The sequence below is a fragment of the Anas platyrhynchos genome, chromosome 1 (assembly GCF_047663525.1).
Source record: "Anas platyrhynchos isolate ZD024472 breed Pekin duck chromosome 1, IASCAAS_PekinDuck_T2T, whole genome shotgun sequence".
In the NCBI taxonomy this organism is placed as follows: domain Eukaryota; kingdom Metazoa; phylum Chordata; class Aves; order Anseriformes; family Anatidae; genus Anas; species Anas platyrhynchos.
In genome coordinates, this window is record NC_092587.1 from 192,621,920 (window position 1) to 192,643,850 (window position 21,931).

The 21,931-nt window shown below is 40.6% G+C and overlaps 1 protein-coding gene across 2 annotated transcripts; it reads left to right on the forward strand.

Moving 5' to 3' along the window:
* The first annotated feature begins 1,027 nt into the window (after positions 1–1,027).
* On the forward strand, positions 1,028–18,368 carry TMEM123 (transmembrane protein 123). 2 transcript variants are annotated; one of them, XM_027468025.3, is made up of 6 exons: positions 1,028–1,186; positions 6,036–6,113; positions 8,374–8,445; positions 12,909–13,079; positions 14,410–14,566; positions 16,364–18,368. In XM_027468025.3, exons 1-6 carry the CDS (start codon positions 1,129–1,131, stop codon positions 16,386–16,388), a joined length of 561 nt encoding a protein of 186 aa, XP_027323826.1. In that variant the 5' UTR covers positions 1,028–1,128; the 3' UTR covers positions 16,389–18,368. The 2 variants fall into 2 exon arrangements, with proteins under 2 accessions (XP_027323826.1, XP_027323830.1); XM_027468029.3 differs by lacking the exon at positions 8,374–8,445 and having other exon boundaries at positions 16,364–16,491.
* The last annotated feature ends 3,563 nt before the right edge of the window (positions 18,369–21,931 follow it).

Sequence of the window (21,931 nt, forward strand, 5' to 3'; positions counted from 1 at the left end):
CAAATGCAAGGCCTTTATTCAACATTTTAGTTTACCACTCTCTTGCTGAGACTTACAGACAAAATGGTTGTGAAAGGGTAACTCCGTCATAAGGAAGTGACCCAGGTCTATGCCTCGGTACAATGTCACCACCTGCCTTTCTGCTCTGAGGCCAGTCCCTTTCTCTCTTTGGCTTGGCATGCAAATATCTTTGTGCCACAGGGAACATAAATGTAGTGATGCATGCTAAACATCCTCCTGTGACCTTGATGAGGATGCTACAACCACCCACATTGAAAGTATTTTTCTCCAGCTTTTTAGAATGCAATTTGTAGCAGCACACAGTTGTTTTTCCTTTAATGAAGGCTTTTCTAGCTGTTTTGATACTTAAGAACACATTCATAAATTTCCTTTACAGTGTCTGACACCAACCTTACGTTAGTAGCATGCAAGAAAACATATATGGTAGCAGACATGAACAGTTCTTTTACTTTATGGCCCTTGCAGTCAATTTTGTAGCTTTGCTGTTAACGATGTGTAAAACTTTTCCAGGTATGTAGGGAAATTTTAGGATAGCTCTGTGGCCTCCACTCAGGTTACAGAACTGCATTAAACACGATCTGTCTGTACGATGGGTGACCTGTACCCTGTTACCCACTGCGAGCAGCCAGGCAGTCGCATTAGGAAGAAGCACAGTAAGCTGCGGAGAAGACGGACGAGTAGACATTATTGAGACAGGCATTACCAACAGCAGAGGAAGACCCAAGTTCACCACTGAGACTCGAGAGTTATTAAAACAACACACAGAAAAGGCATTTATTTATATCAATAACTGAAAGACACGCATGTAGCACTCCTAGCACTCGGCTCCTGCTTCCCCTACCACTCACAGACTCACAGCACTATTACTCTAGCACCGTAAAAGGCCACTCCCCTCTTTCCTCTCCTCTCTCAGCTCCTCTCTCAGCACCCCCCACACCAACCCCAAACCACCACAGCCCCCAACCCGCTCCCATGCCCAGCGCTGAGGCAGGGCTGGGCGGGGCGCCCTGTAATGGCCGCCGCCCCTCGCCCCGCCCCGCCCCGGCCCGGCCCCGGCAGCGCCTGGCGTGCTGAGCCCGCTGCCGCCCTCCGGCTCTCTCCGCGGCCATGTGGCTCTGGGGCTGTGCTGCTTGCGTGCTGCTGCTGCTTGTCGCCCCCGGTTCCTGTGAGTAGCATCCGCGGGAGGACGGGAGCAGGGAGCTGGAGGCTGCGGGGATGGGTTGGGGAAAGCCGGGGGGTACCGCGCCCCGCTCTGCCTCAGGGTGGCCCGGGGGGGTCGCGGTGCCCCGGGTGTGTTGCGCCGCGCTGGGAGGGTGCCCCCCTGTCCTGCCCCTCTCTGAGGCACGGTGACATCGTGGCGAGCGGTTTTGGGTGGCTTCGGGAGAGTTTGGGCTTTGCTTTTGGGACAGGTGGTGGGTTTCGGTGGGTTTCTGTCCCGCGCGGCAGCAGTGCGTCCCTGCCCGGTGGCTGGCGCTCCTAAACGCTCAGCTTCTTGTTTTGTGGTGGTGAAAGGCGGCATTCAGGCGGCAATTGTCAGAAGGCACTCGAATAAAAAGAGAGAGACAACAGTCCGAGCTGCCAGCATCGCCTTTTCCAAAAACTGAAACGCCTCGTGCAGTGCTTCACAGTTTTCAGAAGTACGTAAGCCGACAGATGGGTACCAAAATTAACTTGAACAAAATAACGTTCTTGCCCTAAATAAATAAATAAATAAAATTTGTTTTTTACACTTTTTTTTTTTAACCGAAACTTACTTGTAATCTGTTTACGGCTTTGCTGAGATTATGGCCTCCATTTCACAAAGATAGACTGCCATTTCATTAGATAGGAGATTGGCCTGATCTGTCCTTTATTGTGCTGCTTCCTGGTTCTGTATGCTGGTTTAACCCCACATACAGTCAGTGCTGTCTCCTGTGGCAGGGTTGGTCTCATCTAACTTTAGGCAGGCTAACTTTAGTCCTTTTATACTTGAGTTTGTTGCGTAGGTTCCACTTACGACCTGGTGAGAGAAACTGTGCCCTTCTAGGTTCAGCTCAATGTCACCACTATTGAGGTGACTGCTGTAGGGTGAGCCAGGGAGCCCCTGAGAAGTTATTATTTATCAGTATGTATGGATACACTTGATTAAATAACAGCTACGTTTGGGTCAGGCTCTGATGCGTGTAGTCTAGGTCTGTTCCTTAATATAACACGTTGAAGTACAGATTTCACGTTCAGACAAAAGTGAAAAATGCATCATTCACCTAAGCTTGCATTTTCGGTTAGTCACAGAACAGCACTTACACGGTATGCTTTGCTATGTTGTTCAGTATTTTTTGTAATTGTTTCTGGATCTTTTTATTCTGCCCACATATTCAGCAACTTCCAGAAACTCCTGCTGAGGTCTGTGTTGGTTTCAGCAAGGGTTGGTGTGATATGAGAAGGTGGCAGTAGATTTGTCCTCATTCCAGTCAAGACTGTTGGGCAAACTTGTTATTTCAATATAATGCTGTTCTTTTACTCTGCTAGAAAGTTTATTTCTGTGTGTCAAGTCAGTGGAAGAAACATTTACCAAAATAGTATGGTCTAGAAAATTCCTCCCCATTATTATAAAAAATCCAGTTGGTTTCATGACATCTTACAGAGTACGGAGAACTGATGCTCCTGTGCAGGGAGCCCACCCCCTTCCTACTCATTCAGAAAAGATCTTCAGCATCTCCTCTGAGCTTACTTGTGAACAAAACTGCTCATGACACCAGAAAAGAGTGGCAGCAGCAGTCTCCAGACCTGAAAATGGGCATGGCGTTTTTATTTCAGTGCATCTCCATTCTTCTCTTAGATCCTTGGGTGGCAGCAATAGGTTTAAGTGTTTTTCAGTCTCAAATGGACTGAGGTTGAGAATCAGTTACTTTCGTCCCTGCTGTTTCTTTAAGCATCTATGTAACGGTATACATGCTTTCCTTTGCAAGACTGTGAGATAACTTCACAATGTTAGACATGAGAACACATCCAAAGAGTTGCAGAGATAATCCTGCCTGATCGTTGTCACAGGCTGAAGCAATAACCTTGCTAGGTCAAGACCACTTAGACAGAAAAAGACCTTGTTGAGCTAAAGGGAAAAGAAATATGGAGTTTCTGGATATCACCAGCGGTTTGGATTTATAGTTTGTCAAAACTGCCTAGCTGATGTTGCAATAGATTTGAGACTGGGGGTTGTCCTTGTTTTACTTTCCAGAATTTGAGTTTGTTCTGTTCCCACTGGGAAGAAGGAGAATCCTAATGGTAGGGACTGTCAGGGGGCTGGCCACATTCATGTTTCTGCTTTAACCAGTCCAGGACCTTGACTTTTACCCATTTGGATTGCTTAGAGGCTACTGTGCAAGCCAAGGATTTTTCTGATAGACCGTGCTCTGTCAGTGCCTCTGTACTTTGTTGTCGTTTTTAAACTAACAAAAGCGGAACTGTTTAGACATAAAACTCACCTACTTACCTGCTTGGTGTCCAGTGTGAAAAGAAAAGGTTCCCAGGCACTCTTTAGTAGATGACTCAAAATGTCCTCAAAATGAAAGTGAAGTTGTGCTTAGAAAAAATGTGAATTGTATTCCAACATCTTTGTACAGCACTAGGTTTGGTTGGGCTGGATGGAAAGCCTGTGAATCCTTAGAAATGTATGTGAGTGTCAGAGTGGGCAGATTGTCCTTTGTCTGTACTGGGAATGGAATGAGCAATGCCACCCATTCGTGTGTGCGTCTTCTACCAGGTTTTATCTACAGAGAGCAGTGATTTGGTGCATGCCTCAGCTGGAGACTGCAGATTTCTAACATTAAGGGTTAATGGGAGTTACCCACTGTGCTGATTTTTTTTTTTTTTCAGGATATGGTAAAATAAAGTCAACTTAATTTTTTTTTTTGTGTATTTTCACATTTACCTTGTATCTGCCGCTGTGTTCAGTTCTCGTGTCCGAGCACCACTCCTGGAAGCTGTATTCGTGCCGTAAAGCCAGAGGAACTCGAGTGATTTTGCCCTTTTGGAAGTTTGTTTATCCAAATTGTCTCAAGCTCATGACATCTTATGCATTATACCAACAAAACCACAGAGAGGCCCTGAAAGTGCTTGTTGTAGCTAACTGTGCTGTGTGTTTCACAGGAAGCACGCTCGCTTTCAGCTGTGCCCCAGCCAGCCACAAGCAGTTATGTTTGTAGCTCCATCTGTGCCCAACCTTGAAGAGAGGAAAGCACAGAGCTGTCTGACAAAAATGCTGCCGATCCCCTTTCCATGACCTTTTCTGGTATTTGGAGCGTTTGGTGCATTGTTTAAATCGGGTATTTCCTTGGTTCAGTTATGTTACGTCATGAAAAGTGAGGAACTTCTCTTTTTTCTCCTTTGGATCGTGGTAGAAGCAAGTATCGGCAGATTTTCTGTACCCAAGATTTCTAGCCCCAACATTGCAGCTAATCCTGTGACCCAGCGAGCTTTATCTCTGCGTGTGTGTAGTCTTCCACGCTGCAGCTGTCTGCTAGCTATCTTCCCCCTTCCTTCCTGTCCTCAAGCAAATGCATGTGCATGTGAGTCTCTCAAGCCATCTAACCCTTGCAGTTCTGCTCCTGGTGACCCCAGAAACCCTTGTTGCTCTGCTTTGGACCAGTTGCACAGTGCAGTCTGTTGTCATGAATGAGAGCTGCTGACTGTCATTGGAGCCATCACTGTGCAGAAGGACGTGCTGCTTTTCCCTTGGCTGTAACACTGGATGTCCTTCCAGTCCCCCTGGGTGAAGTCTCCTGCCCCCCCAGGGTGATACACACAGCTCTGATCCCAAAACCACGGTTTGGGGATACAGAACAGTTCAGACATGGTGGTGTTTTCAGCTTTTTCTCACCTGTCCCATTCACTGCCACGTGTTCCAGTGTGGTCTGTGCTTCTGCAGTACCCCGTATGAAGATGTCTTGGTATGTGAGGGCCCTGGCTCTGGTAGGGGTCACGTTCTGCAGGATTGGGACCTTCCTGGCAAAGCTTAGCTTACCTGTCTTCCATAAAACCAGGGGGCTGCATGGTGTTTTTCCCTAAACTTTGTAATTAAATATTCTAATGCATCTTGCAACGCTGCCCTCAGTCTTGCTGCCACGGTGATAAGATACAATGAGTAGTTTATTACTTGTACTCACCAACTTTACTGTTCTGAGTTGTTTCTTGACAAAGGTTTTGTAACTACTACGAAATGCCCTATTTCTGGGATATTTAGTTCCAGTTATTTGCTTGCTTGTAACATGAGATTGTCTGAAGTCATCAAAACTAGACACCCCTGTGCAAAGGCAGGATCTGCAGCTGGTCCTCTTGCGAGTGTGGGAATGCCAGGCACTGCCTTCTGCGTGGTTTGTGTTTTAATCTTGCTACTTGTGTGTAGGACCAGGCCTGAGGACAGACTAAACAGGCCTCAGTCTTCAGGGTATGATGATATTTCACTGGCAAATGTGATCCGTCTCTCTCCCACTCCTAACCTTACAAACACTCATTAACATGCTGTTAGTACCAAACTCAGCAACGCAGCTTCGTAGTGGAGTTATCTCACCATGCTGTCCACGCAGGGGCAGAGCAAGCACTCATCTGCAGACAAAAGCCTTACAGTCTTTAGAGGAGAAGGTTTACCTGAGAAGTTCTCTTCCTTCTGCTGTAGGCGATGCAGATCATGTGTTGTTACTGAAGAAAGGTGCCTGACTTTCTACCTCTTGCTTCTTTCGGTCTCCTTGCATCTCAAGGAAGAAGAGAACTTGGGATGATGATGATGGGGAAGATAAAACTGAGGATGGGAAGGAGTTCCAGCTGATTTTATGGTTGGGTAGTGCGGCTGTCATTTTTAACGTGCTAAGAGCAAGCTGTTGTGGTACTGTTCGTTTATATCGTCCACAGTAGTTTAGTCGTGTAGATGCCCAAAGCAAACAACAGTTGCTATACTACATACTAATTTCTTTTTTTTCTCTTCATGGTAATAAAACACTTAAACTAAACCACCTTTTTTTGTTTGTTTGTTTGTTTTTAAGTTGAAGATACCAATGGAGGGACAAACACAGCCATCAGTAATGCAACCCTTAATGAGACTTCACACTCTACGGAGCAAGGTAATACTCCTGGCACTTCTGTTTCTACTTTTCAGTAGCATTGAGAAAATATGCATCACTGTATGTCTGAAACTGCCTTGTAATAGGTGATCCTTTATTGATTCATGAACAGCTGTTGGGCAGGAGGGAGGTAGTCTGATAGTCACATCCATTCCAGGACAACTAAAAGTCAGTTCTCATGGTCTTAGGTACCCCAGAGCAACAGGATGTTACTCCTTACCAGAGAGAGTTGAAATTAAGTGGGAAAATTGTATGCGCAGAACTAGAAATATCTGCCAACACCAATTTACAGTTAAAAAGAGGAGAACCAGGTCAAGCATTCTTCTAGGCTGTTGACATCAGTTCTGCTGAGAAAAAGGCAAGGCATTTGCTCATTTAATTTTTTTTAACATCAAAGCGGATTCTGGGTCCACTGTGCTTGAGCTTGTTGCTAAAGCATGTGTTTATTTCATAGCGTGATCTCATTTTTCTGCATTAAGGTGCATGGCTTTAAGCAATGTATGATGTTTAAGCCACCCATGCAAAAGGGATTTTTCCTTGGGTTGTTTTTACTCTGTATTCCTTTGCTTGTCTCATTTGCTGTTGGCTAACAAGTGAGATGAATAGCCAATACTCTGCTCGTTGACTCACTTTGTCATTGTATTAATTGCATCACTGACTCACACGCAAATTCTAGGTAATCTACACGGCTTCTTTTCACCTGTATGAGCATGCAGTCCACATCCAGATGTGTTCCCAAGGTTGCAGAAGCAAGCACTCAAAACCTGGGGAAAACCCAAAGCTGTGTTCTGGCTTCAGTGTTGGGCCAGTGTGGGAAAGGTTTAGCCCCAGGCATATCCATGGCTTATACTGATAGAAAAATCAACATATACAAGAAAGAATGTGTTCGTAATGGTACAATCATAGACTGGTTCTCAAAGGCAATTAAATCTGCAACCTAGAATCCCAGATACCTCAGTATACAAGTTGTGGGTTTAGTACTTAACATTGGGGCTAGTTGGCTATGATTGTAACAAGGAAAAAGCAATGAAATCATTCTCTACTTTTTTCTTTTCTTTTTTTTTTCCTCCTCCATTTTGGTAGATGATACAAATGTATAAATTGGTGCTCGTAAACCTGAACACACTCATAATGTGTGCAATTGCAAAGAGGGTTGACAAAACTGTTCTAAAGCAGACTTCTTTGGTGTTAAGAACAGGAGATCCTTTCAAAAGAGTTATTCCTGTTGCTTGATTCTGATGGCAGTTGCTCTTGTTACTATTATTTTCTGTATTTTCCAGCCGTGATGAAAAGCCACAGAGCTGCTGCTAGTTACATAACACTTGCAATGTGGGGGGTGCTGTAAGAAACCAGTTACTTCAGAGAAAACAGTAATCATGGAACAGACATAGGCAACAGTGCAGAACCGGAGGGAGGGATGTATGAGCAGTGACACTCTCAGGAATGGGAGTTCAAGAACAGCCCAGAAAATCATTGCTAGGTGGGAGAGACCATTAACCTTTTGACTAATTTTGAAGAGGGACACAGGAATGAGGACTGAAGAGAGAGTGTTAGGGTGCCTGAGAAACTGAAGTAGCGTGAGTTGGAAGGAGAAAAAAGAGAACTGGAAAAGCAGAAGTGGAAAAAAAGGAGGGAAGGAGAAAAACATTAAAACTGAAGCAGTTTATGTTTTAAAAGTCTGTTGAAATAGGTGCATTCACAGGAGCCTTTTTGTGCAGAGACCGCGTAAGCTCACAGAAGGCTGATTCACTGAGCGTCAGTCCATCCCTGTGTAACACAACTACAATATGTTCCAATATGAGCCCAGTTTGTAATAGAGATGAAACAAAATGAAATAAAAGATTGGAGGACAGGAAAAGGAACTGAAACAGATTAATAAAAGCTAGAGAAGACACAACACCTGAGTAGGTCAAGAGAGTCAGTGACAACATGGCAGATACAAAAGCTGGATTAGACCATAATGTGAAAATGGAAGAGAGCAAAGAGAATGAGATGCAAAGAATTCAGATCGCAGAGTATTTGAGAACTGCTGTACATACAATGTAAATATGTTCTTGCTGCTCTGAAGTCGCTCTGAAGTCTGTAAGCATTCGTTAGAGGGAAAAAAACAATCTGGTTTGAGGTGGAATGCACTCTGCTCTGTTCCCACTCAGAGCCTGCAAACGTAAAGGAGAGCATTGTGATGTGAGTACCCTAATTACAGTAAGTTAAAAATGAAAATGAATGATATTTCTTTTCTTGTTTTCTTTTGTCCTTGAAGAGAATAACGGCAATTCATCCAGGCTCTCTCCTATACCATCCACACAACCTACTTCTACATCAAATACAACAGGTATGTGTTTGTTCATCTGGCCTTTCCTATGCATCTAGAAGATAGCTCCAAAACTATCCCCAAACCATACCAAATTTCAAAGGAATATCCATCAAAAGTGGGTATTTGAGAGAGGCATTATAATTTCAGAAGACTGGGAGCCAGCATGTAAAACAAGTCTAAGATGAAACTATACTATTTTTAAAGTTTAGATTGCATGCTTTGTGGGTAGAAGCCATGACAGTTGCAGTGCCACAGAGTAACAGGAATCAAAAAATAAAGTTTCAGGGAAGAGTTGAAAGGAATGCTCTTTTTTAATGCTTATTCTTTGTCTCCAAGCAAACTTCCTCCATTTTCATGTAGTAAAACTGAGTGTGTTGTTATGTAAACAGCACATATCTGCTTATGATATTTTATAGTAAATAGAGTTAGGGCATAATGAAGGCACTGGGACTTGAGTTTTAAGGCTCTGTTTCCTTTTAGTTAAGACTCATGGCATCTTATACAAATAGAAACTAGTCTTCGTAGAGCTCATAGCACGAAACACTGGAATTCAAGCTAGACATGAGCAGCAGATCGGGGACAGTCTGTCACAGTATTTTTGTACTGTTCTAGCACTACCATCTTACCTTCACACCTTGGCAAAAGAACTGTAGGTAAAAATAATTTCTCAACACTGTTGCAGTTCTGGTGCTCCAACACAATGTGTTTACAAAACACATATTTGTAGAAATGAGAAACTTTATTAGATCAATTACTAGAGTTTGAAAGCAGATGTTTAACGTGAGACACAAGCAGTTCATCCACTTGGATTTGCAGTATTCCAACCTTTGCCTATGTTAATGTGAGATTATTAAAAATGGAAATTAAGAAAATGTTTTTCTGGAAGAGCTTGAGCAGGCATATTTCACCACATCGGTAAAGACTGGGCAAGAATTAATGTTATGCAGTCATTCAGTCTGTGATGCACAGATAAAAGGTTGTATCTGAGAGAAGAAAAGAAAAGCTAGTTTTGTGCATACACCAAGTCCCCTTTGTGCTAACAGCCAGGTGAAAGTAGGGCAGAAATGTTGTGCCTACTCTAAAATACCTTGTGTATTTGTAGAGTTTTATGCTGATCATAAGGTCCCAGCTAAATCACTGCATTTCCAGTACAACTCTCACTTTGTGCATCCGCAGTCTCCAGATGACCTCTGAGCTACCATGATTTGTTTGCAATTCATTTAAGAATAAAATACTCATCAGGGAAAAAATAATCTTTGCAAAGAGCTTTGTGTAGCAAGGAAGTTTCTCATTCCATCGCCTGCAATGTACCAGTTTAAGCATGCCTAGCTTGGAAAGTGGAGAGGAGAGATTTTTGTAATCCCTTTGTTGCCTTAGGGCCTTCCCCATGTGCAAAGCCAATGTTAAACACAGGTGTTTAATCCACCCTGCACGCCAGCTCTGACTGTGGGCTTTTTGCAGAGGTTTGAGGTTTATTATGTATAGATAATAATAGTAAAAGGAGTCCTGAGCCCTGCACTATTAGGCACAGTACCAACCTAACAGACAGCCATGTCTTGCTTCACCTGGTTTACAATTCACATCCTTCAATGTTTTTGTCTTTTTGTTTGTTTGTTAGAAACTTCAGAGATTTTTGCTTAGTCTTTGCTTTGTTCTTTTGTTTTGTTTGTGTTTTTTTTTTCCATGGCAGCAGTGAAAATCTCATTCTTCAGAAAAAACATCTTCTGTGGAAGGAAATACTTATTTTATGATAATCAGTAATAATTATTCTGTGTGTTAGCACAATGTTTATGCAGTTTGAGCAGTTAGTTGTGCTCTTCCCTGTTGAGTTAGAATACACATGGTGTATTGCGTGGTGCTAAGAATTACACACTGTACGGATAGTTTGATGGATGCATATAAGATAACTTCTTTAAACACAGGTAGCTTACAAAGTAAAATACCTGTCTCTTAAAATAAAGCTTCGTAAACCTGAACTATATTACTGGCATGCATCCTTTTTAAATAATAAAAATTAACTCATGCAGCCTGGGTTTATTTAGCATGTTCAATTAAGCCCAGCTGGTCTTCTGGGGGGAAAAGTAATTAGGGAAATAAAAGATAAAAGGACAGATGTTCTTAGTGAATGTTCTTTCATCTTACCTCTGTTGGTAAAATAGCATGGCTAAGATTTCTCAAAGACAAAGCAGAACAGATTGGTGTCCAATTCATATCAGCTTCCCAAATTCCCCACGTGCCTCTGAAGGCCTCCCACTGATGTTCTGAAGTGACTGGCACTAAATACATCGTGAAAGATAAATCTGTAGAAGGTTAACTAGGCTTTACTTTTAATATAGAAGTTACATCACCAAGTTCTGTAATCTTGATAAAGTAAGGAAAAACGATCATGAATAAGAAAGGGGGAGAAGGTAATATGCAAACTTGCTAAACTTCCTCATGATAGCTGTTTGGATGTTTTTTGCACTGCCTCTTGTTTTCTTTAGGGTAATTTAATGCGCATGGAATAAGTACCATCTTTGTGTAATAGCATTCAATAATGATACACCTGGAACTATTATCACAGAATCATAGATTAGCTTGTGGTAGAATGGACCTTAAAATCACCCAGTTCCAACCCCCTGCCATGGGCAGGGATGCCACCCACTGGAGCAGATTGCCAAGAGCCTCATCTAGCCATATGAGCCATTATGTTACTCAGAAACACGAGCCAGTTTGACACTCAGAAATCGTGTCTCAAAAAACCCAAATTGTTATTGATTGACACTTGCATTCAGATTAGACTTTCTTCACTGTAGGTGTCTCTTTATATTAAGAATGTAGTGGCCAGGTGTGATTTCATCTCCTATGACTGTAGATGGTTTCCATATAGACGTCCATATCTTACTTATTTCTTACAATGAGGAACCATTTGATATTTATATATCATTGTACATTTGGGGAGCTTGCCTGCCAGTATTAAAATGTGCCCTGAATTTTATCTGATGTATTTTACACATGCTTCATAGAGGAACTGAATTTCCTAATTGTAACAAGGTAAGCACGTAAGTGTGGTACTTCATATGTTCCATCTCAATTAATATTTATTTCAAAAGTGTTTCCCAGGGTCATGGCAAAATACAATAATAACATCAAAGGACAAGAAAATAAATAACATTTACTGTGGGGATTGTGTTGGGCTGTTTCAGTAGTTTTAACGTTAAATGAACAGGCGTACATGATGCTTTGCCTTTCTGAATGCTTACATTGTCTCAGTGTTTCATTGTTGAGAAACATTTCAGATGCTGTAAAACTGAATATCAGGTTTACAGTGGATTTGAGATGAAACTACCTTTATTCAAGTGTTCTACTATTAGACAATTTCAAGAATACACAGGTGTCATTGGCCATTTGAATTCCGGTAATGAAAATGAATCCAGATTGTATGAGGTTGTAGAAATAATACAGCAGTAGACAGTGCAAATGGAGTTTTTTCCCCTTAAAATTCCTTCATACATAAAAGCTATTTCCTCATGTTGTCTGCTTAGAGAAATTTTAGTTACAGAAGAGGCTCATGTTTCTTGTTTCTTCCTTCTTAGAAAAGTAAGTAATTATTCTTAAGATTATTCTGCCTTCTATCAAGGTTCTAATGATTTTGCTATAAATATCGACCTCCTCTATTATTACTCTTGCATTTTGCCTCCTGGTAATTTTGTTCTGAACAGTTCATTACTGCTTTAGGTGAAATAGGAAGGGGAAATATTAGGTAAAAGCAGAATAAAAGTTAAAGACATTAAGTGTCAGCCAAACTTGTGAAACAGCATTCCAGTCCTCTGTTTTAACCATGGCAATATAGGCTGCTATTAAGTAAGTGATACAAGCTACCAGAGTTAATTTAGTTGAACTTTTACCATCTGTGGAAAACCTTTTGAACTTTAAATTTCAACCTACATACATTTTGAGCCTTAAGTTTTAACATACATATGGAATTCTCTCTGCTAAGTTTAAAATACAGGCAGCCTTAGTAAAGCCAGTCTTTTAATCAGAACTAAATTAAAGATTAAATCATTGATAAAATTTGGTGTTTCCATGCAAAATCTGCTCTTACAGAAAAGCTTAGTTACCTGGAAAATTGGAAAATTATTTCTTGATTCAGAATTTTATGACATTTTTGAAATATTCTAAGTTAGGAGCGATTCTATGGAATTGAATAGCGTTACCCAAAAGATCTGATGCTTTTAAAAGTTATTGGATATTATCCAGGTTTTATTTACAGCTTTTCCTTAAAACCATTCCTGACCTTGAGCCCTGCAAACTGGGAGTTAGGCCTTTCTAAAGGAAGTGTGTAAGTGAAGGGTCTGTGTACAAGCCTGGATATACATGGAATGATTGTTTCATTGTTACCCTGTCATTTTATGTGGGTGTGACAAATGGTGTGTAATTCAATGCGTATACAGTTATTTTTATATATTTTTCTGAGTGATATCAAAAATAACAATTTCCAGGTGCACCTGCCAATGCCAGCCAGCCCACCAACACCACGATGTCCACCACTGTGACTACTCAGACATCCAGTACCAGCCGGACAACAACTTCAACTACAACTTCATCAGCCACATCTTCACATCTCAATATTACGGTGACCACTTCCAAGATTCCTCTCACTTCTGTAACAGGTGAGCTCACACCTCAAGAAGCTCTTGAAGGTTTGTATACGTGTTGACATGTTGCACAATTCTGGAGCTGTTAGTTTTGCAGTAGTGTCACAAAGAAATAATATATTTGCATGCTGAAAAGCAAGAGTGACATTTTATTTAGCTGGTCACAGCAATGTTCCTCTGAACACACCATGTACTCAATAAAACTTACCCTGAGTGACCTGATGTATTTAAGAAGAAGCAATGCAATTAGTCTGAACCAGCATCACAGTGAGGAGACTAGTGATGTTAGGAGAAAGCCTGTTTTTTATGAGGCTTTGCACTAGGCTTCTGAGTGCAAATTCTGTATTTCTTGTATTCTCTCTTCTACAGTTTACACAAACTCATCTCTACTACTTCATCCCTCGCAGCCAACCTGTGGCTCAAAATATGCCTGCTGGCTTGGTAGAGAGACTGAGCTCTGTTGGCCCCATTTGTAGTAATGTAACAAATTTTATCCCTAATGGAGGACAGGGTATGACTATGAATGAGTTACACTTCATGTGAAAGTTGCAAAATTCAGTTTTACAGTACCCATGAATACAAAAACAGTACCTGTAGAGTTCACTGTTGCCTTACGAGTGAATCATTATTGGGTAGGTGGAGCTGTCAGCATATCTTTGTTAGCCATGTAATGCTCCTTCTACTGAAAACAAACTGGTACAAAATGGGTATTTTGGTGGCAAATAAAATCAGTTTTCACATGGAAACTACTAGGGCTTATTGAAGGTCATGATATGTATGCCAATATTTGATCTTCAAGGGAATCTCATGTAGGATGCATACCCATGAGACATGGTAAAACAATCCGTTCATCACCACTAAAATATTTTACTCCCACCAGTTAACTATGCTGAATGAGTTGGTGTTTGCTGGTCCTTCTGTAGGCTGACCCGGTATGTTCCTCTGACTAAAACCAACTTCCTTTTCTGCTGGGTAATTTCAGGACAAACTTAGCAAGTTAAATTACAGAGCCTGAAAAACACTAGAACTGGTGTGTAAGAAGGGCAGGAGCTGCATGCATGGAAGGAGGAAAAAGCAGGGGAAGAGAGAGCTGGGAGAGAAGTGGCAATCAGTCTTTCAGAGAGAGGAAGCAGTTGGACCAGCTGCTTCTGTGTCACCAGAATTTGGCACTTAAAAACTTAGCTCTAGGTTTCAGTGTGCTTGGCTGGTACCTTGCCAGTTGGCCTACGTTAAATTTGTCCAACTGGGTCTTTATATGACATGTCAGTCATCTGGGGAATGCAGGAGACAAAGGAGTCCCTTGAAACAAAATTTGTAAAAAGTGACTTTTGTTTTCTTCTTTCAGCCACATCAAAATCTGAGACTGTCATAGACAAAAAAACATCCAGATTTGACGTGGGCAGTTTTGTAGGTGGCATTGTGCTGACGCTTGGTGTCCTAATCATTCTCTACATTGGTTGCAAAACATACCACTCCAGAAGAGGCATTCAGTACAGAACCATGTAAGTTTCAGAGAAGTTGTTTCTAGTCAATTTATGACTCTTATGTGTGTTTTTTCCCTGTCATCTTTTATATATATATATATATTTATTTTTTTAATTTTATTTTAAGGATATATACATATATGTAAGAAATGCATGCGTACTTTCATCCTAATGATTTGCTAGCACTGTAAATACTTCTGCCAGCTTCTGCTCCCTGTGTTGTTTACAATGATATTTTTGAGATGTTTGCTATATTTGCTGGACTTCTGATTCTTCCTGACACTTTTTTAAATGATTTACCTTCACCACCCCACCACCACCCCAGACATTTAATATTCCACTTTCTTAAGCCACCACTGTTGAAGCAATTAACTTGTTTATCACAGAAAATGTGCAACTGCAATAGTGCCATTATTCTTGTTTTTAAAGCACAATGTTTGATTGTTGTCAATACATGAATATGAATACATTGCCTCATTTCACAATATAGCCAGGACAGCTGGTTGATTTCTAACCTGTATTTTTGTGTTATCATGTTCTGATCTCCAGAAACCTGTCGATAAAATTGTATGCGCTGAATGTGATTTTAAGTACGCTTCACAAGTCTGTGGAATGAGATAGAATTCATTCTAACAGAATATAAGCATCTGCATCTATCAAATCATTCCTATTACCCTGAAGTGGGCACTTAAAATCTGCTAGATGAGTCAACCTACCTGTGCATGTTTGTATTCATCCACTATGACGGCAGATAAGAGCCTCCGATAGAGAAGTGTACGTCAAAAAGTATGGGCTGGATCCTACCTAAGGTCACTTGTTCATTTCATGTGCACCAGTGACTTTCAGCTTTCTGCAAGCTGCAGTCCACTGACTCTTCCCCTGTGTAGCATAAGTCCAACAGAGCAGATACAAACCTGCTGATAGCCAGCTTGCTTTACTTTTAGATCCTGTAGAAGTTGCCTGACAGCATAAAGCCTACAAATGGAAAACCACAATTGTAAACGTTTTCTCTAGGTGTTTTCCCAGGTAGTTTAAATTAAGTGTATGACAACTAGTTTCATCCAGGAAGCTGACTTGTGAAAGGAGGTTGGGGGTGTTCTTGTCTTGGGCATGATTTGTCCTTGTTGAGCTACTTCTTTCCTCTCCTGTACGGCATTCACTTCTCAGAGCAAAACACATTTCTGTACAGACTTCACATTGTATCTCACTTCTTTTGCAATGAACGAATTAATTAATTTTGATTGAACCCTATTGGCTTATCAGCTTCAAGTGATTAACAAAAATTAATTGTTGTAGAGCTGCAGGACTACCTCATTTGCCATTAACACCCAGCAGAAGTCCCCACTGTGCATGTTTACCCACAGTAGTGTTTGAATAGGTATTGTAGAATTCAGATGAACAGTATCTTTAAAACAAAGGAACTTAAAGCTGACCTTGTAAGCTGTTTTTGATTAGCTGTTATGGCTGGTTACAGGTAAGATAGTTGTTCACTGGGCATTTTTATCCTGATCTGGAACTATTAATACTTCCATATTTCATTCAAGTAAATAAGACTTGAGGAGTGTTGACACAATTATAGAATCATAGAATCATAGAATATCCTGAGTTGGAAGGGACCCCTAAGGATCATCAAGTCCATTCAGATTCTGACTTGGCTCAGAGAGGCCTCTAACTCCAGACTAATATGTACTTAGGCCTTCTCAGCAAGATGGCCTTTGTTCACAGAATATCCTTCTTAGCAGCAACTGCTTGGCTGTTTCTTACGTTGACTGATGCTTGTACTGTAGAACATTAATTATTGTGTTTCTATTACAGTGATGAACACGATGCCATCATTTAAAGAGACTTCAGGGAAGACAGTAATGGAAGCCCGTCCTATCACACCTGTCTTAACTTACTTCTGGAAAGAGTTTATTTCATAAACATGATCGCCATCTCTAAAACTGTGGGTTTGATCCTGCAAAATGTTGAGAATCCCCTAAGTGTCCTGATTTTCTTACATTGGTTTTGATAACAACAAGAGGAACTCAGCACTTTTTAGAGAAAGTATTTTCTTTTTCCAGTATTTGTAACCAAATTTAAAGAAACACACATATTGAGTTGTTTGCAGGTACACACACAAGGCTCTGAAATGGCTAATTACTAGCACAGCAGATCACATCATTGCCATTTCAAGTTCAACTATTTCTCACATAGCCCAATAAATCCATTGTGTTCCATAATGGATATAGTAGGTTAAATAGGACAGATTGCCTTTAAGACCAGGAATAGGCAAGTAAAATATTTTTTCCTAGTGTTTTACATTAAATTGTATTTATTTTGAAATTTGATGTGACCTTTAATTTGGAAAATTGGGGTTTTGAACAATTTGGTTAATTTTTACTAGGATAGTAAAGGGACATGGTTTGCTAGTTGTATAAAAAGCGATAAGAATTTAAACTTCAGTCATTAGCTTACAGTGACCTGTAGAGACTTCACTTAACAGGCTACACAATGAAACTAGCTGCAGGAACAACAGACAGACTGGATACCTGTTCACAACCCCTTTTTATGAATGGATCCTTATTATTAATAATAATTTTTAAAAAGACTATGCAATCTATAGCTTCTTCTTTATAGCATGTCCTAGTGTTGTTCTGAAGATTAACTCAGAATTGTTCCCATCTTAAATGCAAGAATTCTTGCTAAGATTGTTTTTTAAGTTAAATGTAGCAATCATGTCACTTGTAGGTTTTTTGTTATTATAAGAGAGCTGCATACAATGTTTTAGCATTTGATAAGCATTGGAAATCACACAGAAATGGAAAATCTGTAGGATATTATTTTAGAAGAATATAATCTGCATTTTTAGAACTATTTGCTGAATTTGGTACTGCTGAACCCATGTACAGCTGCCTGGTCAAAACTGCATGGAAGGCAGCAGCACATCTCCCAGAAAGCTCTGAATGAAGTTCCAGGTTACGCTGGAAGTCACGCACAAGACAGCTGATGCTGTTTCCATATTACTTTTGTATTTACACTGAGGTAAAACTGCCCCCTTCAGTAGATGGGCTCCTGATTTACACTTGTGTAAGGAAAAGTAGAATGAGTATCAAGAAACACTTCTGCATCTCTTCTACAGCACCAACAAATTGTTGGGTCCTGTTCAGGCTCCATTTGTAGACCTCTCCCTGGAGATCAGGGTTGGTGCAGTGGGACTTTGCTGCCCTGGTCACTGCTGGAACACACACATCCATCGTGCAGTGCCCGGAAGGGAGGTGGTGATACCTGAAGAAGGTCATGAAGGGAGCTGTTGGTGGTCAGGGTTACAACAACACTGGGGAAGTAGAACTACAGCTCTGGCACAGACTGATTTTTTTTTTTTTTTTTTTTCAAACAACATTGATTCTTACACTTGCTAACCATGCTAAAATGGGTGGATGGATTTTCTTTTCTTTTATTATATGGAGTACTAAAGCTTTTGTCTGAGGCACAATCAAGTCCAGCAAGCCATGGTTTATGAGTAGTACCAGCCATACTTGAAGTGGGGGTTGTATGGCTGTTTTGTTTTGTTTTTTATTGTGATATAGCAGAGGAGTGACTTGAAGTAACTTCTGTGATTATTTTCTTTTTTAATTAATTGCCTTGTTTGGGGTGTGTGTTTTTTTGTTTTTTTGTTTTTTTTTTTTAACTTGAATAGTTTGAAAACAATTGTTATCACTCTGCCATTCTTTACTTTGTGGAAATTAAGAGAATTAAATTCAACTCCATTAATGGGATTGTCTCACCTCTGTTGTACAGATGAATAAATAAAGTGAAATCTTTGAAGTTACTATATAAATCTCAGTTGGATTTTATTTTTATAAAAAATTATAGAAAACTTATTAGCATTTCCACAGTCATAACAATTGAGTAAGATATATTCACTGTATAGACTTTTAAATGATAGAATACTGGAACCATGACATTTTTGTCCAGCCCAATCACATGTAGTCCATTTTGTAATTTCACTACTACAATAAAGCAAAAATTATTTGCTTAAAGTTTCAGAGGCATCAGTGCAAATATAAAACTTCACTTCCTTCGAGGTATTTGGATACTAGACAAAGTGAGGTACAATTGGTAAGTCTTACCTATAACGTTGCATTTGCTTTCCAACAATAAATGATGTATGTGACTTGGAAGGGGAATGAATAGGACAGTTTTTCAATACTCCATAACTCAACCAAGTATTTACTTAGGTCTCAGTCCCAGAGGTTGTTCAACAGGGGTGGAACAAGCAGTGGATTTGAATTTAGCTATACTCTAGAGGGGTCAACTGTATGTAATAACTGAAAGAGTAACTTAGCATCCGGTAACCTTGATTACGTTAATTGATCATTATCACTTCTTATTTTTGCAAGGAAAGAGTATTTCAAAGGATTTGGTACAGCAGTCTGGAATTTTTAGGCAAACATAACAGAAGTCTACCACCATCCCAGGTAACTGGGCCATAATCCCTATTATAAGATACATTACACAATTTCCTTATGGAAGTCTCTCCCCTGCCCCAGTGATTAGTTTATCTAAATTCCTTCATAAGTCTATCATCTGCCCATACTTATTTTATGTAACAAACCTTTTAGCATAAATGCTACTTTCCCCTTCTCTAGGTATACTTACACTGTCGTTGGCATCTTTCCATTCCTGAACTAAACTAGAGTTTATCTGGTAAAGATGATTCACCTGTTTATTGTCCATTCACTCAACAGGACTCTATAGTTGTTATTTTGTTTGCTTTGTTTTATTGTTTTTTAACAGTACTGATCCCTGAGCAATGTGGTTCATAGTTCTTTTTATGAGGTATCCCTCTGGTGACACATCACAGAACTGCATTTACAGTGTCGTAGTTTAATACCATCACCAGACATCGATTACAGTTCTTTCACACTACTTAAATGCTCACTTTTAATTCTTAAAAATCACATTTTTGCAATTCCCTAATAAAACTTCCTACACTTACTAATGCAATCTTGAAGTCATCCACTAGCTGCAGAACAGGGCTAGAACCTTTGGTCAGAGATCATGAATGTTACTTTTGCCCTTCCCAAGTAACAAAAAATGATTCAAGCTCAGCCATATGACCAAATCTCAGGACTTCAGCATTCTGCATTCCTTCCAAATGTCATTTTCTTCTATGCAGCACTCCCTCAGCCTGTACTCTGGTACCAATTCATAACCTTTCTAGATTAATTTTTTGATGGGGCCTCTGTATCAAAGGCTTTAAGGCAGTCCAGAAATACAGGAATGAGGTATTTATTTATTAAAAAAAAAAAAGTCTATTTATCAGAGTAACACGATCTTGTATCCCTTTGTAAACTTGCTTCCATACCTCTTCCTTCATGTTCAGAGACTGTTAAAGCTCTTACAGTCTCATGCCACTCTCTATTTTTGCCCTGAAGACCTAGCATTCTTAACATGGTTTATTGAAAAAGATACAAGCAACAAGATGACAATTTCTTATAAATCAAGTATTGCCAAAAGCAAAATAAGTAGAATACAGGTAAGTGTCTACAAAAGCGGATAGGAATGAAAACAGACCTGGGGAGAATATAAACATGTTCTCTTTATGACACTCAGCCATTCAGAGCAAACCAGCAAACCCTGACGTGCGTGACAGAGATGGCAGTCTTAAAGACAGGAAACTTAAATGAATTTAGGTCTGCATTTGACTGTTCTCACAGAGTACATAGCAAATTCCTTGTGGTGACCCTACAAGTGTCTAAGCGTGGGCCTGAATTAGAATTTAGTGTTTGTGTCACTGTAAGGCATTTTGAACAAAGATGAGCCTTATCCTTCAGTGCCAGATCATCACTATACCTCAAAATGTCAAATCCAGTAACTCCAAAAATCAAAGGAATAAAAGGGACTAAGTTCAGGAAGTTCTTAAGCATCTGTTTAGAAGACCAGTGGGGAATATAATCTCACTCTGATACTTAAAGAATTTGTCTATTATTTGCTCTGACCTTACATCCATGGAAAGTTTCAAGCAGCTTGGAAACCATGGTGTTGCACCTGGCCAGCAATCAGTTGAAGGGTACTTCTGAAGTTTTAGAAGAAAAACTGAGGAAGATGGGGTTCATAAAAATAGAAAACCAGCAAGTGTCTGTACTAAGGGGGTACTTTCTTACTACTATTGTTGCATACTTGACAATCTTTGCTAAAGGCTTGATTTTTCACTGACAATTGAAGCTATTGTCCACTGGCCAAATCACAATCCTAACTAATGCTGTATTCTCCATAAGTATCCAGTATTTCTCATTTCTCTTTCTGTGGAAAGAGTAAAGCATTGGTTAAGTCAAACTACACAGACCTGAAAGGAAGAGATCTTTGTTCTGACGAGGTCCATACACTACGCGAAAGTACACAAGCACAGAAAGCTTTGGCAAGTTCTAGGATACTAGGACCACATGCTGTCTTCAGCTTGAAGAGAGCTCTGCTTCCTAGTCAATGCTCACCACCAGCTCAAGCCACGTGGTGGACATGGAGGACTGACATCTGGCAGCACGAGCCATGGGACCAGCAGCTGGGAGCCAGGTGGGTGGAAGGACTGCTGCCTCCTGGAAGACTCCTGTGACCTGCTGGTTACCGAACATTTACTGTATCAGCACTGCCAATAGACACAGCTCTTGAGCTTTCCCAGTGAAAGCTTTGGAATATGCTTTCAAAGAAGGAGCTGGTCACAGGAAGAAGTGTGAGCATGGTCAGCTAGTCCACAATCAGTTAGTTACTAGTGTAACTGCTCGAATGTAGAGCATTACCCATCAGGGCAACCGCAACCATCACAGTGGGGAGTAATGGAAAGCTGCAACCTACATTAGCCTCCCTGCCAAAACTAGGTCAACAGATTTTACCCAGCAGTTTCTAGGTCAAGTTCTTCCACTTCTCAGAAAGCAGTTGAGATGCCTGGTGGAGGAGGAAACCCCACAGCCTCTGGGCAACCTGTGCCAGGGCTCCATCACTCACACAGCACAGAAGTGCTGCCTGGTGCTCAGAGGGAGCCCCCTGTGTGCCAGTTTGTGCCCATTGCCTCCTGTCCTTGCACCAAGCATCACGTTTTAATCTTCTGCAGCTCCCTGTTCAAGCACAGGGCTTACATGGTAACACTTCGTGTGAGCATGACCCCTCCAGTTCTGCCAGCTCTCATCTTAATTGGTAGAAAGTACACATGGTTCTACTATTATTACTTTCTGAGTTTGAGCATCAAATTTCAAATCACGCACATTACACCTTATCAACCTTATTCTAATCCTTGCTGCATAACACAAAAGCACCTCTAGAAACTTCAAAAGCAGAAAAGCAAAAAGATGTTAATCAAAGCAGCTTAAAACTGAATGCAATGCTTGAAATATTTACACTTTTAAA